The sequence below is a fragment of the Apus apus genome, chromosome 3, assembly GCF_020740795.1.
Source record: "Apus apus isolate bApuApu2 chromosome 3, bApuApu2.pri.cur, whole genome shotgun sequence".
In the NCBI taxonomy this organism is placed as follows: Eukaryota; Metazoa; Chordata; class Aves; order Apodiformes; family Apodidae; genus Apus; species Apus apus.
This window is the reverse complement of record NC_067284.1, coordinates 11,298,387-11,317,502: the sequence shown is the minus strand read 5'-3', so window position 1 is coordinate 11,317,502 and position 19,116 is coordinate 11,298,387. Positions and strand designations below refer to the sequence as shown.

Sequence of the window (19,116 nt, the reverse complement as noted above, 5' to 3'; positions counted from 1 at the left end):
CTGATGCTTCCGTGTCACTGTGCCTTTGAAGCCAAGTCCTTTGATGCTCTGAATAACTCTGTTTTCTGAAAGTTATCCAGCTTCCCAGTCGGAACTGCTCCCACTCCGTTGTTGGTCAGGAAAGTGTAGAAATTATCCAAAGACTGGTGAAGAAAGTGTATGTTTTTAGTGCTTTTCAGATGTATGGATCCTAAAATGGCAGAATGCAGGGACATGAACCTAAAATTCTCATTTCCCTTCGTAGTATTCATACTGCTAGGATGTAGAATAAACCTCTCACTTTTTCCTCTTTTTTTAAACCAAAGTCTGTTCATTTGACAAGAACAAAACCAGCTGAGAACATTCAAGCCCATTCAGTGATCTGAAGATACGGGAGACCTTGGTTCAAGCCACTTCTCTGTGCTTGGCTGTGGAAGCTTTTGAGGAAAAAAAAAGCAGGCAGCATGCCCAGGTCTCCACAGCCAAGGAGAGAACTATCAGAGCCCTGGGCTTCTATAAAATACATTGTATATGCCCCCAAAACTCTATGCAGAGTGAACACACATAGATATGCATACCCCATCAGACTAGAAAGGCAGAAGACCACTCAGGAGATCTTATGGCAGCATGAGTGTGAGCTGTAAGTACTGCATTGGACACTTCAGAAGTACTAAAATGTGTTACCTTTGCAAAATTCGTGGGGCTTCAGTTTTTGTAGAAGCAGGGCATTCATAATTATCAGCAGACATAAACTACTTTGGGAATCTAGCCTGATCTTTGATGCACATTCTTCTGGTGAACTCCTTTGATTGTTGTCAGTCTGGAAGTCCCACAGGCACAATGCAGTGCCTCTCTGCCTGAGCCAGCTTTTCCCTTTTGATGACTTTTATTATTATCACTCATCCAACAATGAGGACTTCTGAAGGCTAAAATTAATGCTCAGAGCTTTTCTAAATATGTTTGTATATATTTTCTTCTGTAGGTACAGAGCAGCAGTTAATCGTTGGTGGTCCAGTCTCTTCTTCTGCCCTTGCTCAAGATGTCAGGCCAAAGGACAAAGCTGCTAGTGCCAGCACGTTCCACAGGTTCCAGCAGGAGTTGCCCTCCTCTGAGGTTTTGGCCTCCAAATTAAGACACGTTAAGGTTCAAGCTGCTTTGCAGCCTTTGAGTGAACCTTCGAAGACTGAACCACAGAGTGGCCACTTCATCGACAAGGGAACTCAGACAAAGAAGTCCGTCAGAAGCAGTCAGTCAAGGCACAAAGCTCTGCACCACCCGGGGGCACATCAGAGCCAGGAGCAGCAGCCCTGTGCCCCACCTGCAGGACAGCCTGCCCCAGCACTCAGAGACACCTCCCAGGCTCTGGAGATAACACAGTACTTCTTCGAGGCTGTTTCCACCCAGATGGAGAAGTGGTATGAACGGAAGATAGAAGAAGCCCGATGCCAAGCTAATCAGAAAGCACAGCAAGACAAAGCTGCGCTCAAGGAACACATCAAAAGCTTAGAAGAGGAGCTCAGCAAATTAAGGACTAAGGTGCAGAAGGAGAGCTAGCACCTACCAAGCAGGTACAGATGAGCAGACTCACAGAATCATTCTGGTTGGAAAAGACCTTTAAGAACTTTGAGTCCAACCATGGGACTCATTTTGGAACCTGTTGTATAGGGATCTGGAATATTGTTATATACATTTGTAGTGTCTGTTACATCCAAACAATGCTCTTTTTCAGGAGTAGAAATAATTTTGGAAACTCCAGAACCAAGGAGAATTCATATGCAGACTACTGATGACAATGAGATGCTGCAGATTAGATCCTTTCTTTGTTATTTCCAGGAGTCTGTTAAATATTGCACTCTCCATTCCAGGTGCTGCCTGAAGACACATTGCATTAGAAACCAAAACTGCTTTCTGAAAAGGGAATTTCCTTATTTCCACATAGGTCATGTGTGGCTAGCGGCTTCCACTGTGTGCTACACATAAACATGTGGCTGTACCAATACTGAACTGAAGTAAATCCGGGATGCTTGAGAGCTTTTGACAGGAATTCCTCAGTGATGAAGGGCTATTGATACTATTTTAGGTGCACCCCATGGCCTCTCTTTAGTCAGGAGAGAGAAGCTACAGAACCAACTCCAACTACAAGCCCAGGCAGGTGACAGATGGAGGCTTCCAGCTGGGAGAGGCCAGGCTGCCATGAGTGAGGTGCTGAGGTGAGTTACCCATGAGGTACAGAGGCTGCAGTTGCCACTTTGCTCTTCTTTTGGTTTCACGTTATTATAACAAATGCTACATTAGATTTGTCTTTTTTTAATGCTGTCTTGATGGCAAAGCTTGTGGTTACATGCTTGCCAGGGCCATACTTGAGTAATCTGAGTTTTGTTTAGGGCATGGATGGCAAGTATTTTACCATAACCATGCTCTACTTGTTAAGTGTAATTGTTTATATAAATCTCTTTCCCCTCAAGCAGCAAATGTCTGAATTCTCTACTACTGAAGAAGCTTGAAAAAGTCCTTTATCTAAACACACAGGTTCCCTGGATTTTCTCCCAGACACCTTGTCCACACTGTCTCTTCATTGATCTGAATGATTCCTCTCTATTTTCCCTTGTATCTCAAAAAAGAGGCTGGGCCCTGGCGAGTTTACTGGTCTCAGGACTGGTTTCACCAACAGACCCACAAAACAGAACTCAACACCATTTAAAAGTTTTTATGCATGTGTTTTGTTACAAAACTTAAAATGACTGGTGTTGTCCAGGCTGATGGACTCCACATAAACTAGAGGCACCATAACTCCTTGTTCCATCTGCAGCCATTTATGGCTTCCTCCTTATACCTCTGAGAAGGCTCCATCAGATCCTGGTTAAAAAATAAGTTTACTTAAAAGATCATGATAAAACAATTGTTCAAAACCAACTGAAATACAGAATAGTACTGTTATGCCAAGGACAAAGATTTTTTTTTCTTCTGTACTGCCCTAAAATAAATTCAAAATTCTTTACAGTATTGAAAACACCATTAAGTAATTAGTAATTAAGCTTTTGTCTTCTTAGCAGATGTATAAAGCAAAGAAAATTGTATTATATAACAATATTTTTAAAGTTCCTATTAATGCACTATCAAGAACAGAAAGGTATATCTGCAGTTATGGAAATATTACTTTTATTGCTCTGACTTCTCTAGTCTAATATAGACCCTTTTAATATGTTTACAGGTTTGTTTAAGCTACTGTAGGAATGCAGAGGCATGCTATTTAAGTTTTGTATCATCTTGATAAAGTCAAATGTTTTGCCAAGTGATTAAAATAAGTGTTGCTCAGAAGCCTGTGGTGGTGTGTTCTCTAGCCAGAGAAAATGGACACAATCCCCTTGTTTGACTCAGAAAAGGGGAGCAGAAAATTGGACTTTGACTTATAGCCCCCCAGAGCAGCACTCAGGACACTGCCTGTCAAGGCCTGTCCTGGCTTGCGTGGGCACAACCTGGAAATGCATGAACTGGAGTCACAGGAGTAACCCAGACTGGGGTCTGAATGGAGAGCAGTGTGATGAGGTGGCAGGGTAAGCCTCCTCCTTAGGGAGCAGAAATCGAACCACTGGCTGAAGGGAAAGCAAAGGATACATGGTAAGAACAAGCCAACACAGATCATGGCTTTGTTGGGTGGAATTCCCTTCTAAGCAGTATTTTCTGGTAAAGTGACAAACCAGCCCCAGCACACAAATGTTCTGTTGGTGCATTCTACCAGAAAATGTAAACAAAGTATAGATTTTTAATAACATATTTAGAAATACATATATTTAATTTACTGATTAGAAGCTCAAAGGCTTCTGACTACACAAACCTGAACTCTTTAACAGCCTCCCTGGGTGCCTGAGCCACACATCCTTTACTGCAAAGTTAAATAAACATCATAGGAAACATTTCTACACTGACTTTCAGAAGAATTAGGGAATAAAACCCAAACCCTCCAGCATTTTTTCTTGTCAAGCAGCAGTTTTTTTCTGCAAAGCAGCTTTGCTGAAATCTGTAGCTTTGAAGACCCTTTGTTTGGCTCCAGCAAGAAGCCTCCCTCCTGCTCCAGAGTGGGGGCTTTCACCCCTCCTGCAGCCTGGCTGGAGGGTATTCTGCCCTGTCCACTCCCTTGTGGAGGTGGCTCCCTCCATGAACTGCAATAGCAAGGAGGGAGAGGGGAGGCTTCCTGCATCTCTGGAAACCACCACCTCAACTGCAACCACCACCAACTCAGCTGCTGTACAGGCAGTGTCTGTCTGCTGTTCTCTGGCTCCTCGTTGAGAAAATCCCAGACTCGCCTTTTAAATCCGCACAGTAGAGGAAGAGGAGTTACCACTATGAATGTTAACACTTAGGAGTTGCCACAATAGAAAACAAACAAAATAATCTGATTTACGTTTATTTTCCATTTCCCTGGCGTAACACTGCAGTTGTAACGTCTGATACTTTCTGCTTTTCCCACAGCACATGTTACATCATCCATTCAGTTGTTTAAAGGCCTTTGTGTCTGACCCATCTCCACATGGGAGGGTAACCAAACCAAGAAGAGGAAGGGGAAAAAAAAAACCAAATAAAAAGTCCCACTGCAGTAGATTCCACCTTCAAACATTACCAGGTTGTCAGGAAAAGCCTCTATTACAACTATATTCTGGAAAAAATACTGGTTTTGTTCACAGCAGATGAAAGTCGATCTGTCAACAAAACTAAGATCAGGATTTTGCCAGCTTAAGTGTTCTTTCAAGTTCCTGAAGTTGCATGTTGCCTTGAGTAATCATCATCCTGACTGCATCCTGTAAAAAAATGGAATCAGCTGAATGCCTGCACACAGCACAGGTTTACACAAGCACACAGATTTTAACACATTAAAATACATACAATTCCTACCAGCACTGCTGTGATCTATTTCTTTTTGTGAAGTAATGCTATAAATTCATTTATTCACCTTCTCCAATTCCTTAATCATACGTTTGTCGTATGTTTGGGCACTAGTTGTATCTTTGCTTTAGAACTCAGTTTTGAACTGGATTCAAACTCCTAATAATGTTTTGTTTACACCTCTGTGTCTCCTGCCTTTGCAAGTAGTGACACCTGCACAGAGCCAGCATGAAGGCAAGTGGATGTTTCCCTCAGTGTTATTTTTATCTAAGTAAAGTACCTTTGCCTGCATAATTCAGCCACCCATTCCTTGAGCACTGGCTGGAAAAAGGAACCAACAAGAAAGCAAAGGACAGGAGACACACAAGAAGTGTCAAGGTTACTGCATTTCATACATGCTTCCTACCCAACAAGCATCTGATTTCATTTTGGGTGAGTATCATGGAATACAGTTGGAATTAAAGATGAAAAAAAGAAGCTGTAATAAAGCAAATGTGTTAGTAAGTTCATGTTAATTATCTAATATTATTCAATACTTTTTTTTTTTTTTTCTGATTCATGTTTTAAGCAAGCAGGATTTGTTTAGGTTTGAGCTTTTTAGGTAATTAGGAAAATCAAGAGAAACTTCACCAATGCCAAAACAGGATCATCGTTGGAGATGCTGAATTACTTCTTCACATAAATGCTCCTTAAGAGAACATACCAGCAGCCCTCTCACCAGTCTAGAAGTGCCAGAAACAAGGGCAGGACAGGGCCCTGCGGTGCCCAGGGCAGGCGCTGGGGCTGCGCCTTCCCGAGCCTCACCTCCTCCGTCGCACCCTTGTTTCTCCTGAATTCCTCCCTGGCCCAGTCCTTCAAATACCGCCGATCTGCTTCAGCCGGGACCTGGCGAATCGCCCGCAGAATCTTCCTGTATAACTGCAGAACCTGCTGCCGCCTGAGGAACTGGGGAGGGGAGAGGGCGGTCAGAGCGCCCCGCCGGGGGCTCGGCCTGGCCGGCTGCGAGCGGCCTTTCAGCGGACACGAAGCTCCCCGGCGTTTTCTCCGAAACTTGCAAAACTGCCTGGGACCCCAGCGCCAGGCAAGCTCCACGGAAAGGCGCACACGAGGGGGCCGAAGGCGGGTGCCCCGCACGCACACAGCGCCACACGGCCGAGTGCCCGCCCGGCCCCGCGGGCCGGCCCGCCCGCCGCGGCCCGCAGCGCGGCCGCGAGGGGCTCCCGAGGGGGCTGCGGCCGCGCTGCCTGCTCCCCCCGCGGGACACGGCCCCGCGGACCCCCCGCCCCACGGGGGAAGCAGCCCCGAGCCGCCCGTACCTGCCGCAGGCTGAGGGCGCCCGGCGGGACGCGGCTGGCGGCCATGGCGCGGCCCCGCCCCTCCCGCTGCGCCCCCCGCGCGGGGCGCAACGGCCGCAACGGCCGCAACGGCCTTAACGGCCGCCATTTCCTGCGGCGGCGGGAGGCGTTGGGAGGCAGCGCGGCGCGGCGGGGCTCGTTCCGCCCGGGCTGGCGGCGGCCCCTCCTCTCCGCCGCCAGGGCTCAGGGCCCAGCGCAGCCGCGGGGCTCAGGACAGAGCCCAGGGCCCGGGCTGCGGCAGCCTGAGGCACCAGGAGTGCTACCAGAGCGCGTGTGGGCAGGGGTGAGGGTGTGCGTGCGTGGTCCTCTTCTGCGTTTCGCCTCCTCAACTGCTGACAAGGTCCAGCAACAACCGGAGCAGCTAAGTAATACACGATGGACGTGCGTCTCGTGGAGGGGCTGGTGGAAGAGGCTTGTGCTTCGGAGACTCGTGTAGTCCTGGGACCCATAAACTGAGCCACAGGATCAAACTGAAACAACACAGTAAGATCTAGAAGTTGCCCAAGCAGTAGCAGCACACTCAGCTACCTTCTTTTGCATCCTTTTAAATACTTGCAGCTCTGTCCAAACATACAATTGTTGGTGACAGGGCAAGACACTGTCCATTTCTTTCCCACAGATGTGTCAAGGAATGTCAGACCCAAATGGAGCCCTGGCCTGCAGAGAAACAAGAAGAGTTAACCCACTTACGTGCCACTCAGTGTTTGCTGGTACCAACTACCCTTTCTTGATTACAGATAGAGAAAAACTGTTCCAACATTTTTGCAGTAAGCACTGTTGATACAATTGTGTCTCGGGCTCTAACAACAACAACCCCGCAACAAACTTATGCTGGAAGTGTGTAACTGCAATTGTAAGAAAAGTTTTTAAAAATACTTTCTCCAAGTTTGCTCCTGCAAATCCTCAGTACAAGTCAGAAATGGAAGTACAGCCTGGAGAATCATCTAATTAACTAAACCCACCTATTTCCACGGTTGTATTTCCCAAAGCATGCAAGTATTTGCATACATGTATGAGAGATCTAAAAGAACCCTGGAAAAGTATTACCTAGTACCAGACATGTAAATTCTGATGGGATAGAGTTCCTCTGTTTTCAGTTTGGAAATGCACTTAGCATGACCTAGCTGTGGCAAAGCCACACAAATATGAGAAACAACCTTGCTGGGCCATTTCACACTCTAACTCTTGCCAGTGCTGCATCTCAGAACAGCTACATCAATTACTTGAAGTTAGATTTTTGTATCCAGAAGCAAGAGAGAATTACGGCATTTTTAGGAATGCACCCACCTTTCCAGCCACTTTCTGATCAACTCCTGCACCACACTTAGAATGAGACACCTTCAATTTCTATATGCAAAGAAAATCTTCAAGGAGAGTTTAGAGCCAAGTTCCCTTTGAATTTTCATTGTTAGAAATCAAAATACTGAACCCCTAACCAAAACTCTGCTGCTATTATCCTCATAATAGCAGGACAGTTGGATATGTTGGAAGTTACATAAACAACAATACATTTTCACATGAAAATTCGTATTTGTGCACAGCTAGAGAATGCACAGGATTTCCATGTGGCAGTTTGGTTAATTTACCCAAGCTTTGATCAACTGGAAGAACTGGCATCATAATTACAAACAGTGGTACTTCTTTTTATTAGAACAGGCAATATAAGATGCATAGCTTTTGCAATGAAAAATCATGTCCATGCTCCCAGACATTGGATTAATGAAACATCCTCAATGTCTGCCTTGGACAGAGGGAAAAACTTCACAGTGTAAACTGGTAATACAGGGATGATCATATGGCATTATTCATAAAACTCGTTGTTAGACAAAGATCAGCAATCATTACATAGGATTTAACTGCAGAATCAAGTATTCAAATACTTAATTTTTTTGGTTGGTTAAAAAAAAAACCCAACACATCTGCTTCTGCTGCTGCCCTATCTCCTTCCCAAAGGCACCTGCCACATGGGGGAAGCTAAAGGTTGCTTTTTTGTGAGACACCCAAAGTTCTTCTAATGCAGAAATTCCTCCCCAGAAGCAAGACTGATTTTAGCTCTTGGAACAGACAGCAGCAGGAATATTTTTACTTCTATGAACATTTTCTTTTTTAAAGTAATAAGTTATTACAAGATAAGCTGGAAGGCAGTTTTACTTGTGGAAATAGGCAATGACAGAAAACAGTCTCACCATTGCATAATTCTCCCCTGAAAACGTGGGAGGGTGGCACCTAAACCATTTTGTCCTCAGGCAGTCTGGCTGCCAGAGGGCAGCTCCTGCACATAATCCTAGCTAGAAAGGGATCTTAGGAACTCTCCCGTGGAATAAAATGGGGCTTCATCTGTTCCAGGCATTTAGCAGCAATCAGGTACTGACTTTGTCTACAAAGTCTACAAAGTGTCTGAGGCCGTCACTAGTTCAAACCACTGTCTGAGGGCATCACTGAGAGTTTCTGGAAGCGCGTTCACATCCCGAAGGATCATGTAGAACGGGAATGGGAATTCTTCCATGTAAGATCTGATTTCAGGCAGTTCTCCAGGTCCTTTGAATATAGGTACTTTAATGTCCAAAATGGAGTCCTGTAAAAAAGAATCAATGTTATTACTAAACGCATCTTCTCCTTATCCTATTTTTCACATACTTACAATTCCTCCTCTGTTAAATTAAGTTAATAGAGTTTTAAGTTTAAAAGCCATGAGTGCTCAATGGTAAATCAAAAGCTGAACAGAAAGCAGTTAAATCATTTTGCCCTTTTATCTACAAGTGCTCAAGTCAACAAATTATAGGCTAGAAAAGACTAAGCTTCAGCTCCTGTAATATCAAATTCTATAAAGAAATCCTGTTTTTCCTCAGTAGTTTATGGTTTAAGTTTACTGCTTTATACATTTGATGCCTTCAGGGCACACTATCACATTTAGGGCTAAGTTCAACTTGTGCAGTCATCTAATACAACAAGATTCTTCAGCAAATTTTTTTATAGTATCTCAATAAATACGACAGACAAAAATCAGATTAAACACCAGTTCAGCTTCTCGTTAAGTAATTTATTAGCTGCTCAGTGCAGCAGCTCAGAAAATTAATACAGGTTATAAAAATGCATTTCACTGCCCAGAATTTTCACTTGATATTATAGCTAGGTTTCATCAGAACTTGATGACAAATAATTGTTAATTTTTCAACAATAAATATAGCAGATGAGGTTTGTATGGAGAAATAAAGATATAGTTAGAAAACAAGAACTACAAAAAAAAGTCTTCACCACATAATTAGTCCTCACGTAATTCAAAGTAACACTTAAGTTTGCTCAATTATTGCACTCCAGAGTCTCCCTAAAAAGCTCCCAGGTATTTCAGCTTCCCAATCAAGGAAACCTAACAGTTTCCTTTCACAGCTACCAAATACAATCCCCAGCTTTCTCAATTCAGGCACCAAACTCTCATATACTCCTTTCTGTCTAATGTTCATCTCATATTGGCTCCAGCTGCCATATCCAATGGAGACTGCTGTCAGAAATGATCAATGTGAATGAGAATTGAGATGAACAAAGCATTTCTCAACATCTGAATTTATAAGCCTGCTACTTCTCTAGGGGCCAAAATCTACAACCATTACATCTGAAGACAGGAGCTCTTACTTCAGACTTTCTGTGGTATAAAAGCCAGTTTATTTTTTTTTAATAGAAAAGAGGATAAGTATCACAGGAGGGAGAAATCACAGAAAATCTGACAGACATTATGAAAAACTGGAACTGAGCTAAGTATCTTTGACCTCTGCCAAAGATAAAATAGCTGTAAAGCACTATGAAAGACAAGCAAAGGATCCGTAACAGTTTCTCATTCACTGCATATGAATACTTCTCCCATGTTCACTTACTTACCCGGGAATTAGGATTGTCCAACACCACAAAAATGACAAAGATGTTGGCATTCTGAGCTGCTTGAACTGCTGCTGTCACTCGTTCCTTGCCTTCCAAGAAGAGGCCTCTTCCATCAGAGACAATCAAAAGCAGCTGCGCCGTTTCTGGGCACAAAGAACGTTTTAAATTCCAGTAAGTTAGAGTAATTGATTTAAAAAGCAAGCAGACTATTTGTTGGTAGTCCTGTGGGTATAACAGGAAAACCCTCAAGAGTGTTCCTAAGGAAACTGGGTCTTTATCAAATATAAATCTGGTACTTAACATTAGGCTGCAGTTATGAGTGGGTAAAGAAAGACTGTTTTTTCCACTGTTTAAAACCATTGAGAATAAACGGGAGGAGGGGAAAGATCCCAGTCCATAATCAAGCCCATAATCAAGGATAAAAGGCATGAAAAACACCTAATGAACTGAGTCACGACCTTGCTTCTCATGCCTGGTAAGTTAAATATTGGCTGAATTACAAGAGTCCAGCCACTTGATCACTACCCTCAGTAGAGCAGGAGCTGCTGCAATGAAATGGAGAGTTGAAATCTGCTCCTCCAAAAGAAGGTAACTACTGGTGCATCCCTACTGGCATTTCACTTTGGACTAAGACTGTGCTTTAGAAACATTTTCCTGTTCAGAGGTAGTCAAGGCAGTTCAACCACTACGGGGCATTCAGCCCTTGGGACCAGACGTGCTAGTCTGAAGTGAACCTCCTGAAAGAGAAGATGCAAACAGATGCTGGGTTCCTCAGCACTGACCATTTCCTGAAGATGTGTTACTTGACCCAGTTACCCCCAGAGTCAGAGATGTATCCCTCTACAGGGACATTCTAAGGAAGTTATGTATCATGTTTTAATTACAAGGGAAATCAAAGTAATTAGAGTCAGGAATGCAAGCCCCTCTCTCCTGTTCCCCCTGCAGCATAATGGTGAGGGAGGGATGCAGAACTCCTCCTCCTTTTCTGCAAACAGGCCCCAAATGTGACAGTGCTTTGTCTCTTTACAGAAAGGGAGGATGTATCCTGCTAACTTTTCTCTTGCTAGCTCCCTGATGCTAGGGAGCCAGATGCTGCTCCCTGATTGCTGCCGCATCCCAACAGAATTGGATGCTGCTCCCCCTCAGAATACTCTGACAACCTGGCACCCTGTGGCAAAACAGTTATGGATTATAAATCCCAGATTGTAAATTTTTTTTAATACTTTAACAACAAGAACTTTTAAAAAATATGAGTGTTGCCCTAACAAGCTTTTAACTAGCACAGAGCAGCCTTTAAGACAAACCATAGGTCAGCCATGAGGTAAGAAGCATTCCTGCATTTCTGAGGAATTCAAGCACCTCCATAACCTAAACTTGCACCAGAGTGAAACGCAGGTAGGAGGCAAACATTTATCCTCCTCAGAACAGTGTGCTTCTGGATAGCTACAGAGATCAGGCTTTCAAGCAAGAGCAGAAGTACCCAGGGAGTCAAGGTCACTAGGAAGCTGGATGATGCTCCAAGGCAGGCAGTGCCTAGGACTTCAGCACCATCTGGAAACAAGATGTAGAGGGAGGCACGAAAGGCCTGCCTTTTTTAAAAGCCTCAAACAAAATTTCAGTGAATTCCTGACCAATATGAAGTAGGGATCTTGTAAGTTCTGAGCTAATGTCAGCCAAAGATGCCTTTTGACAAAGCAAAGCCCAAAGACCTAATGCAAGTGATGTCTCAGTGCAAGGAGTCTTTCTGCCAGGATATTGCTTTAGAACTGCAGTGAGCATTCTGCTGCCATGGCAACAAGTACAGAAACAGAAAAAGCTTACCCGGATTAATATTTTGAGACAACTGCTGTGCTGCAGCAAACATGTTTGCTGATGATTCTAGAAACTGCAGAGGAAACAAATAAGATCAAGTTATCTCATAATAAAATACTAATTTTAATAACGATAACATTTTTAAAGAATACATTTTTATAATTTAAATGCCAAGGTAGTTTAGTCTGACCATCCACACAGATGCAGTCCTTGGCATTTTCCTGTATTAACCCTTGCTTCAAATTAAGTAAGTATTTTTGAACTACAAAATCTTCAGAAAAGCTTTCAATCTGGATTGAAAACTTTTCCAATGCTAACAGAGCTATCTGAACCTCAGTAAATTGTTCAAGTGATTAACAGCATCATTGAAAATATCTATCCTGTTTCTTGGTTGAGCTTCCTTGCCTTCAAATTGCAGCAGAAGCATCTAGCTACATTAAAATTAAGGACATCATCTGTCAAGTCCTCCCAGAATTGGCATTGCTGTGAAACTATTTAGGTCTCCCTCCCTTTTTCCATTCAATATTAATGTCAAATCTTATTCAAGCTGGGGAAGTTAAGAGTGCAAAAACATTCCTAAAAGAAGAAAACTTTGCAGCTGTCCAGGAGGTATTACTACAGAAAATTATTTTCTTCAGGAATCAAGTCAAATCTGACAAACTTCCACCCTGACAAACATACAAAGCTCTTCTTCCTACTACAGTGTGGAATCCATGGCATGAACACCTCCTGAACTCCCACAAACTGATGTGATTTGGCATCGGGGTACCCAATAGCTTGTACCCAAAATACTGTTTAAGACCCCAAACAAGGAGAGAAAGGTGAATGCTTAGAAGTGCCACACATCAGAACTAGAGGTGAAAGAACACTCTTACTGTTACCAGATTGTGACCATTTATCTCTAACTAGCCATCAACACTCTCAAATTCTAACAACCAGCAAATGTTACCAAGTGATCTTGAAACCACCAAGCTGCAGATGTCTTGTCTGGAAAAGATTTGCAAACCTGTTGACCTAGAGGTATTCTTGTGTACCTGGGCTATTTTTGTTTTCTTCTGCTGAAATTTGCAAAGACGCAAGATCCGTGTCCCTGACTGGTCACTGAACTGCTCATGGAATGGGTGCAGCAGCTGCACAGTCTCTCCAAAGCTTTGGAAAAGAAGAAAAATAAACACAGTGTAAAACCAGTAATTACATTCTGCTCTCAAGTCATGAAGAAGAGTCAAGATTTCGGATAACCTCACCTACAGACAGCAATTTGTCCCACTTCTAGAAGAGTCAGTGCATTTCCAATAACTGCCAGGGATTCATATGCAAGCTATGGAAGAAAAAAAGTTACATCAAAAATTGGAAATGCCAACTTTTACTCACAGCTCAGTAATAAATATGAAGAATATTACTGGAATTAATTTTCATAGTCTAGAAAATTAAGAGACTTCCTACCTTTTCCCCCTTGTTACAGTTATGCTACATAATAATGGCAGTGAAGATACACTAGTTCTACTTGAGGGCTTCAGCTGATTGGTTTAGAGAAAGCACTTTAGGCAGGCTAATGAAGTAAACACTGAAGTAACTGTTTAGAAGGAAACATTTCTAATGAATAAAAACCCTACAAGTGAGCTGTGATGAACTAATATCCCCCAACAAACTGCACAGCTAAGCAAATTTCAGCCTTTTATCGGCTACAAAAAGTAGTCTCCCAGTGGATATGTACACCTCTAACAAATTTAACATCTTTCAGCTAACTTTCACTCATCTTTCAGAGACAAATCTCCTAGGTATGAAATGACAAGAGTTCAGGTGCATGGACCAGTAAAATAACTGCTTTAGAATCTGAGCCAGACTTTCTAACAGCCACCAGGTCCATGTGCAACACGTCAGCAGTGACACACTCATCAACAATGGGTAGTTTCTTGGAAGGGACCTCAAGGATCATCTGGTCCAACCTTTCTAGGTAGGAACATGGTTTAGATGCAACGGCCCTTCATGCTTTTTCCAAGGTTTCTACCTGTTTAGAGTGATTGTCTATCATACTAGAGGAGTCATCAATAGCCAAGCAAATCTGGTACTGGCGTTTACTGGGCTTGGTCCTTCGCAGCCAGATCTTATCCTTTCGGAACTGACTGGCAATATATGGAATCACTTTGCGCATGTTCAGTCTCTTCCCCGTTCTGTAGTCTCCTCTGGAGGTTGAGAAAAAGACAATGACAGAGGTTATCAGCAAATACCTCATTCTGGAAATCCTGGTCTATGCAGCATATGCAACAAAACCCTTCAATTTCTGCAAAACACAGTCAAATTAGTAACTCTAACAATCATACATTAAAAATCATCTCTACCTAAATATATTTTTAATGCAAGATAAGATATTCAGTGTTTTAAAAAGAAGTTCTTAAATCTAGGTGCTGAAAATGGAAGGAAAACCTTGAATTTACACTTACACAATTTGAAACAATTCTACATCTCTTAAAAAAAAATAATAAATGTTTAAACCAACATAGACAGAACATTTTGGCATTTAATACAATCTTTGAATCAACAGCCCTTCATGGGTTTGTGCTGGTTTGATCACCTTGTTCTACAGGAGAAAAAGCAAGGGGCAGTATCATCAGGATGGGTATCTACAACTATATCATTTGAATTTCATAAAATAACCTTGTGTTTCCATACAACAGTAAAATGGATGCATTTGCAAACACAAATAAGTGCTTTAAAGCAAGAACAATATAGAACTGTAGTTGTACAGAGGTGAAAGCCCTCCAAAGCCAAGAGTTTAAAAAAACTAAAAGCCTCAAAGTTCCAACTTACTTCAGTTTGGCTGCCTGAGTGGGTTCCAGTATAAGCCGTAGCTGTTCACAAAGCTGCTGTGATAGAGGAGCTGTCAGTACTAGATACCTCTGCCACAACTGTGCTGCTTCCTTCTCCTGAAACATCACAGAAATAAATGTTAATTATGAAAAAACAAGGAATTGGGAAGCACACCCTGAAAAAAATAAACCAAACCTCAATATACCCAAGGGGCAGGTAGGTACCTATCAGCTGGAACTGTGGGAGTGTCTTGTGAGCACTCTATCAAGATGACAGTTCGCACTCAACTTAGGATGCTCCTTGCTGCTACAGAGCTGCAGTGTGCAGTGACCATTCCAGGGGTTAAACAAAGCAATTCTGGCATTGCTGTTGATGCAGGAAAATCCTGTAATGGCCAGCATCTGATGGTTGGCATTACCTCAGGGCAAGCCCTAAAGTCTACTAGGTTCTCTGTTGGTCATCAAAAATAGTATTACCTACATTAATTAAAATTAATTGAAACTGTTAAGCCTCTACACTGGCAATTTAATACAGGAATTATTTCCAAATATGGTTTACAATTCCTGACTAAGACAGTCAGAGGAAGTATCATGTTCTGGTTCTGCAGCTGGTTAGCTCAAACTCCACCACTGCAACTGAAGGAGACAGCTTCTGTCCATCATAATGTTGTGAAAGTGGTGCCCACCACTCCACTGCAGGTGGCAGCTCAAAATGGAAGGAGTCTGGCAGGACTGAGAAAAATGTTTCTAACTGTGCAAGTTTTAGAAGTCATTATCAGCAAAAAAGCTTTCTGCAAGAAGCACACAACACGTTTAAAACATGATATGAAACATCATCCTGCCTTAAAACAGAATGGTTTGTGGTTTGGTTTTTTTTTCAGAATAAGTTAAAGATAAAAACAAAACCACCATCTGAATAGTGTGATTTTGAATATTTAGATCGTAGCCTGCTTGGCTTCCTCAATGTTTCAGCAGTAAAACAAGCTAAAATAATGCAATGAAGGGTTCTTATGACAGTTTTATAGTAAAATGAGATCACAGACCTCCTCTGGAGTTCCAGACTGCTGTGTGTGCCAAGCCTCCAGTTGCCTTTCAAGTTGTTTTCTTAGCTCTTCAGGATCTCTAACGATGTGCTAGAATTGCAGTTATGAGATTTAGGAGACAGAAAAGTTAGTTCACACACCTGGTGGTCCCCAGACTATATAGCAAACTATAAAAAAGTAAAAATACATTGTTCTTATTACTTTAGCACAAAAATACCTGAAAAAACTTAAATAAATATTCTAATTCTCCATTTTTTTAATAGCCTCCATGTACAGGAAGGATAAATACTTCCTCACAAATAGCTACATCTGTGACACAATCAACACAGCAAAAGAGCTAGAAACATCTATGATACAGATACTGAAATAATCAAATACAGAACTTCAAGGTAATTTCCATGAAATGATCTTGACAAACAAAAGCCTTAATGACAGTATAATGGAGATCAAACCACTGAATACTACCTGATATCTTCCAAAATATAATGTGCTTCACTTCATTATAGTTTTTTAAAAGCTTCATTGAAACCACTTTCAGAAGTGAATGACATTTTCCTCTTTGCCTGCCAGCAAAAACTATTAGCTAAGCCATTTTGTTAAGAGACACTGAAGCTTTATTACACTTCATTGACTTTATTGCACTTTCAGTGATAACTTCTGTTCCTGCCTTGCAAAACCACAGTTTATCCAAGCAGTAGTTCATGGTCTGCAGAACCTGCAGGTTTAGGGGTTAAGGAACACAAGCCTATGAATGCAAATTCAGCAGTACCAATAACTTCTGGTTCCTCAAGAAGCAGCAGCAGGCCCTCTGGGCACTGACTGCAGGTTTAAGGAAGGGGGGAAGAATGGAGGGGGCTTCTTCCCTCTTCCTTTTGCTGAAAGAGGAGAGCACTTTTTCCGTCTGTAACGTTTCTCCCTTCCTCTTCAACTGGTGATGCAAGAGCTCCCCCTCCTGTTTCCGCTTTTGCGCGTCAACTGGGGGGGGGAAAAACCCCTCAACCAACCAAAACAATCCGCGCCTAACACTTCTGACTATAGGAGAACACCCGTGCATTCAGCAGCCCTTTTCCAAAGAGCTGCCACATTTAGCGTTCAGATGGAAATATCAAGTATATCTGGTATTTTATTCTTTCTGTGCTGTGTGTAGAAACAATAAAATATCCCTCACAACTCATGTTACTCAGGACATAGTTTTATAACCATGAAAGGTCAGTAACCCTGAAAAACAGACACTGAAAATATTCTCACTTTTTCAACTCGTTATCCACCATCAACTGCTTCTATGCCATAGTTCTTTATGATAAAACATGCTTTTCCACACGTAACAGTTTGCCTTGGGAAACTGAGTTATCCATGAAGCTCTAAGATTTTTCTAAGCTATAATGTGTTTTTAATTAGACATTCATAAAAGGCTCACAAAAGTTCTGTAATACTAGCAATCAGCTTTTTTGAGAAAGCAGTGCATTTTGATGAATGAACTGAACTGAATTCTTTGTCCACAATGGTATTTTAAGGTCACTGATGGCCTCTCATCACTCTGAACCTCTTTTTTATCTTGAAGCCACACTTCATTGCCCATCACTTTCCAGTCTCCCCAAGAATTTGATCAGCAGACTGATCTGGACAGTGAGAAAAATCAACTTTTTTTTTTTTAAAAAGCAAGGCTAGAGAGGAATTGTCATTTTAAAGTAATAATTCAGCTGCATATACAACATGCACTTTTCATTCTGCTATTAAAGAACAGCAACCTACTTATAGAGTTGTCTCAATAAAAGCAACGTTAAACTTTTGCATTCGAGTTTCATTAACTCAGGTCAAAAAACCCAGCCTGTTTCTACTGCTGTAGTTGTAAAAAGACATATTGGGTGTCATACCTGGGGAGTGTCGATCAAAAACTGATGGGCTGTATGTATGGTTGAGTCCTTGCTTCTCTCTGGCTTCTCTTCAGTCACCTTTGGTAGCTTTTCTGCTGTAGAGTCACTGGCATCCTCGGATTCAAAAGTCTGGATTTCTGGCTCCACTTCACCTGGTCCTACAATCACAAAATTAATTAGTAACCTCCTGGATCACACATGTAAGACAAGAAGCAATATTGCATCTTGACTCTTTCATGAAGTGTCTCACATGCTTTGTAGTGTAAACCAGACAATATTTTAAGAAAAAACACACAAATTTTAAGACAATCAATTCTAGGAATATGATGAATACAAGGCCTTGCAACTCACTGGAGCAGATAAATATGCATTTCCTTATGCAAACAGTTTTTCTCTCTTGCAGCCTTCTTAAACATGAACAAAATATTGTTCCTCTCTTAAATGAATACCTCTTAAATGTACCTCTTAAATGAACAAAATATTAGCAAACAGATCTTTAGCACTTGAAAATTCCATAGGTGAAGTACATTTTTTTGAGCTTCATAGCCTCTCTCGCAGAGTGACAGGAGGTGTAAAACCATTTGAGAACATTCAGAAAATAATCATTAAAAAAACCCAATAATGGCAATCTTATCTCATCTTTTACTCTCTCCTTTTGTGATGGAACAGTTTCCTATAAATCAGAAATCAATTTACAAATAAAGAAATGGACTAAAGATTTTATTTTATTATTGTTTCTGTTATACTACACTGTTTAGCCACTAATTTTTGAATAATTATTCTGAGAAAAAAATTATGACATTGTAGGAGATGTTTCAAAGATCCTAAGCTTTCAGAATATACTGTTAGAGAATTATGCAGAAAAACAACTGACTACATGCATCCCTGTACCATAAAGCTAATCAGTCTAGGAGGAGATTTAAGTGAAGAGATTAACCCTAAGGGAGTGGGAGGCCAGAAGGTGAATTCAGTCAGGTGGAACTCATCTTCCCTCTCCAGGCAACCTTGGTGTTATTTGATAAGAAAACCATTCTGTGTTCCACATTTACTTAGATTCATCAAAGTTTAATACTTCTGTTGCAACTGGGAATAGATTTTTTTTGTATGTAGCTTATTTTGTTTGTGCAGGCTGTGTGGCTGACAAATGAGACCTATCTTCTCATCTACCAACCACTTGCACCCGGCAGCCAGTCTGTTAGTCAGCTCAGTGTTGTTTCATTTCCACTCAAGAAAGCAAGCAGTCAGACAGTGGCACTTGGGTGCTCCCTCAGCTGATGATATTCAGATCAACTCCTCAACTTCTTGATGTTTTGTCAGAAGTTACACACAAAAAAACTGAGTTATGTGATGCTGATGACACTGGAATCCATTGTTACATGCCAATTAATTAAGTAAATTTGCATAATATCTAACAGCAGGAAAGTGCTTTTTACTTCTTCAAAGAAGTAGGTAAGGATTAGAGACCATTTATTTCAAAGAAAGCAGCAAACCC

At 41.7% G+C, this 19,116-nt stretch overlaps 3 protein-coding genes across 7 annotated transcripts in view; 1 reads left to right on the top strand and 2 right to left on the bottom strand.

Annotated features, from left to right (window-relative positions):
• Window positions 1–2,678, top strand: part of ANKRD6 (ankyrin repeat domain 6) — a 96,432-nt gene extending 93,754 nt beyond the window's left edge. For all 5 annotated transcript variants that reach the window (XM_051613479.1, XM_051613477.1, XM_051613478.1 and 2 more), the window contains one exon: window positions 962–2,678. In XM_051613479.1, the coding sequence (XP_051469439.1) occupies window positions 962–1,533 (572 nt within the window). In that variant the 3' untranslated portion in view covers window positions 1,534–2,678. The remainder of the gene's footprint in view (window positions 1–961) is intronic.
• Window positions 2,679–4,368: 1,690 nt separating this feature from the next.
• Window positions 4,369–6,316, bottom strand: LYRM2 (LYR motif containing 2). Its single transcript, XM_051613492.1, has 3 exons — window positions 6,177–6,316; window positions 5,665–5,805; window positions 4,369–4,775 (listed from the first exon to the last, which is right to left on the bottom strand). The coding sequence occupies exons 1-3, from the start codon at window positions 6,219–6,221 to the stop codon at window positions 4,695–4,697; spliced, it is 267 nt and encodes an 88-aa protein (XP_051469452.1). The 5' UTR covers window positions 6,222–6,316; the 3' UTR covers window positions 4,369–4,694.
• Window positions 6,317–7,837: 1,521 nt separating this feature from the next.
• Window positions 7,838–19,116, bottom strand: part of MDN1 (midasin AAA ATPase 1) — a 99,894-nt gene continuing 88,615 nt past the window's right edge. The window contains exons 94-102 of the mRNA XM_051613493.1: window positions 17,625–17,782; window positions 15,751–15,840; window positions 14,709–14,824; window positions 13,909–14,083; window positions 13,145–13,218; window positions 12,935–13,049; window positions 11,910–11,973; window positions 10,089–10,231; window positions 7,838–8,790 (exon numbers count right to left, since the gene is read on the bottom strand). Coding sequence (XP_051469453.1) covers window positions 8,602–8,790; window positions 10,089–10,231; window positions 11,910–11,973; window positions 12,935–13,049; window positions 13,145–13,218; window positions 13,909–14,083; window positions 14,709–14,824; window positions 15,751–15,840; window positions 17,625–17,782 — 1,124 coding nt within the window. The 3' untranslated portion in view covers window positions 7,838–8,601. The remainder of the gene's footprint in view (window positions 8,791–10,088; window positions 10,232–11,909; window positions 11,974–12,934; window positions 13,050–13,144; window positions 13,219–13,908; window positions 14,084–14,708; window positions 14,825–15,750; window positions 15,841–17,624; window positions 17,783–19,116) is intronic.

Excerpts from the sequence above, each read along its gene's own strand:
- LYRM2 (XM_051613492.1), bottom strand. The coding sequence starts at position 6,221 with ATGGCCGCCAGCCGCGTCCCGCCGGGCGCCCTCAGCCTGCGGCAG. Across the intron at positions 5,806-6,176 it reads GCGCCCTCAGCCTGCGGCAG|TTCCTCAGGCGGCAGCAGGT; the intron begins GTACGGGCGGCT and ends TCCCCTCCCCAG. Across the intron at positions 4,776-5,664 it reads ACAAGGGTGCGACGGAGGAG|GATGCAGTCAGGATGATGAT; the intron begins GTGAGGCTCGGG and ends ATTTTTTTACAG.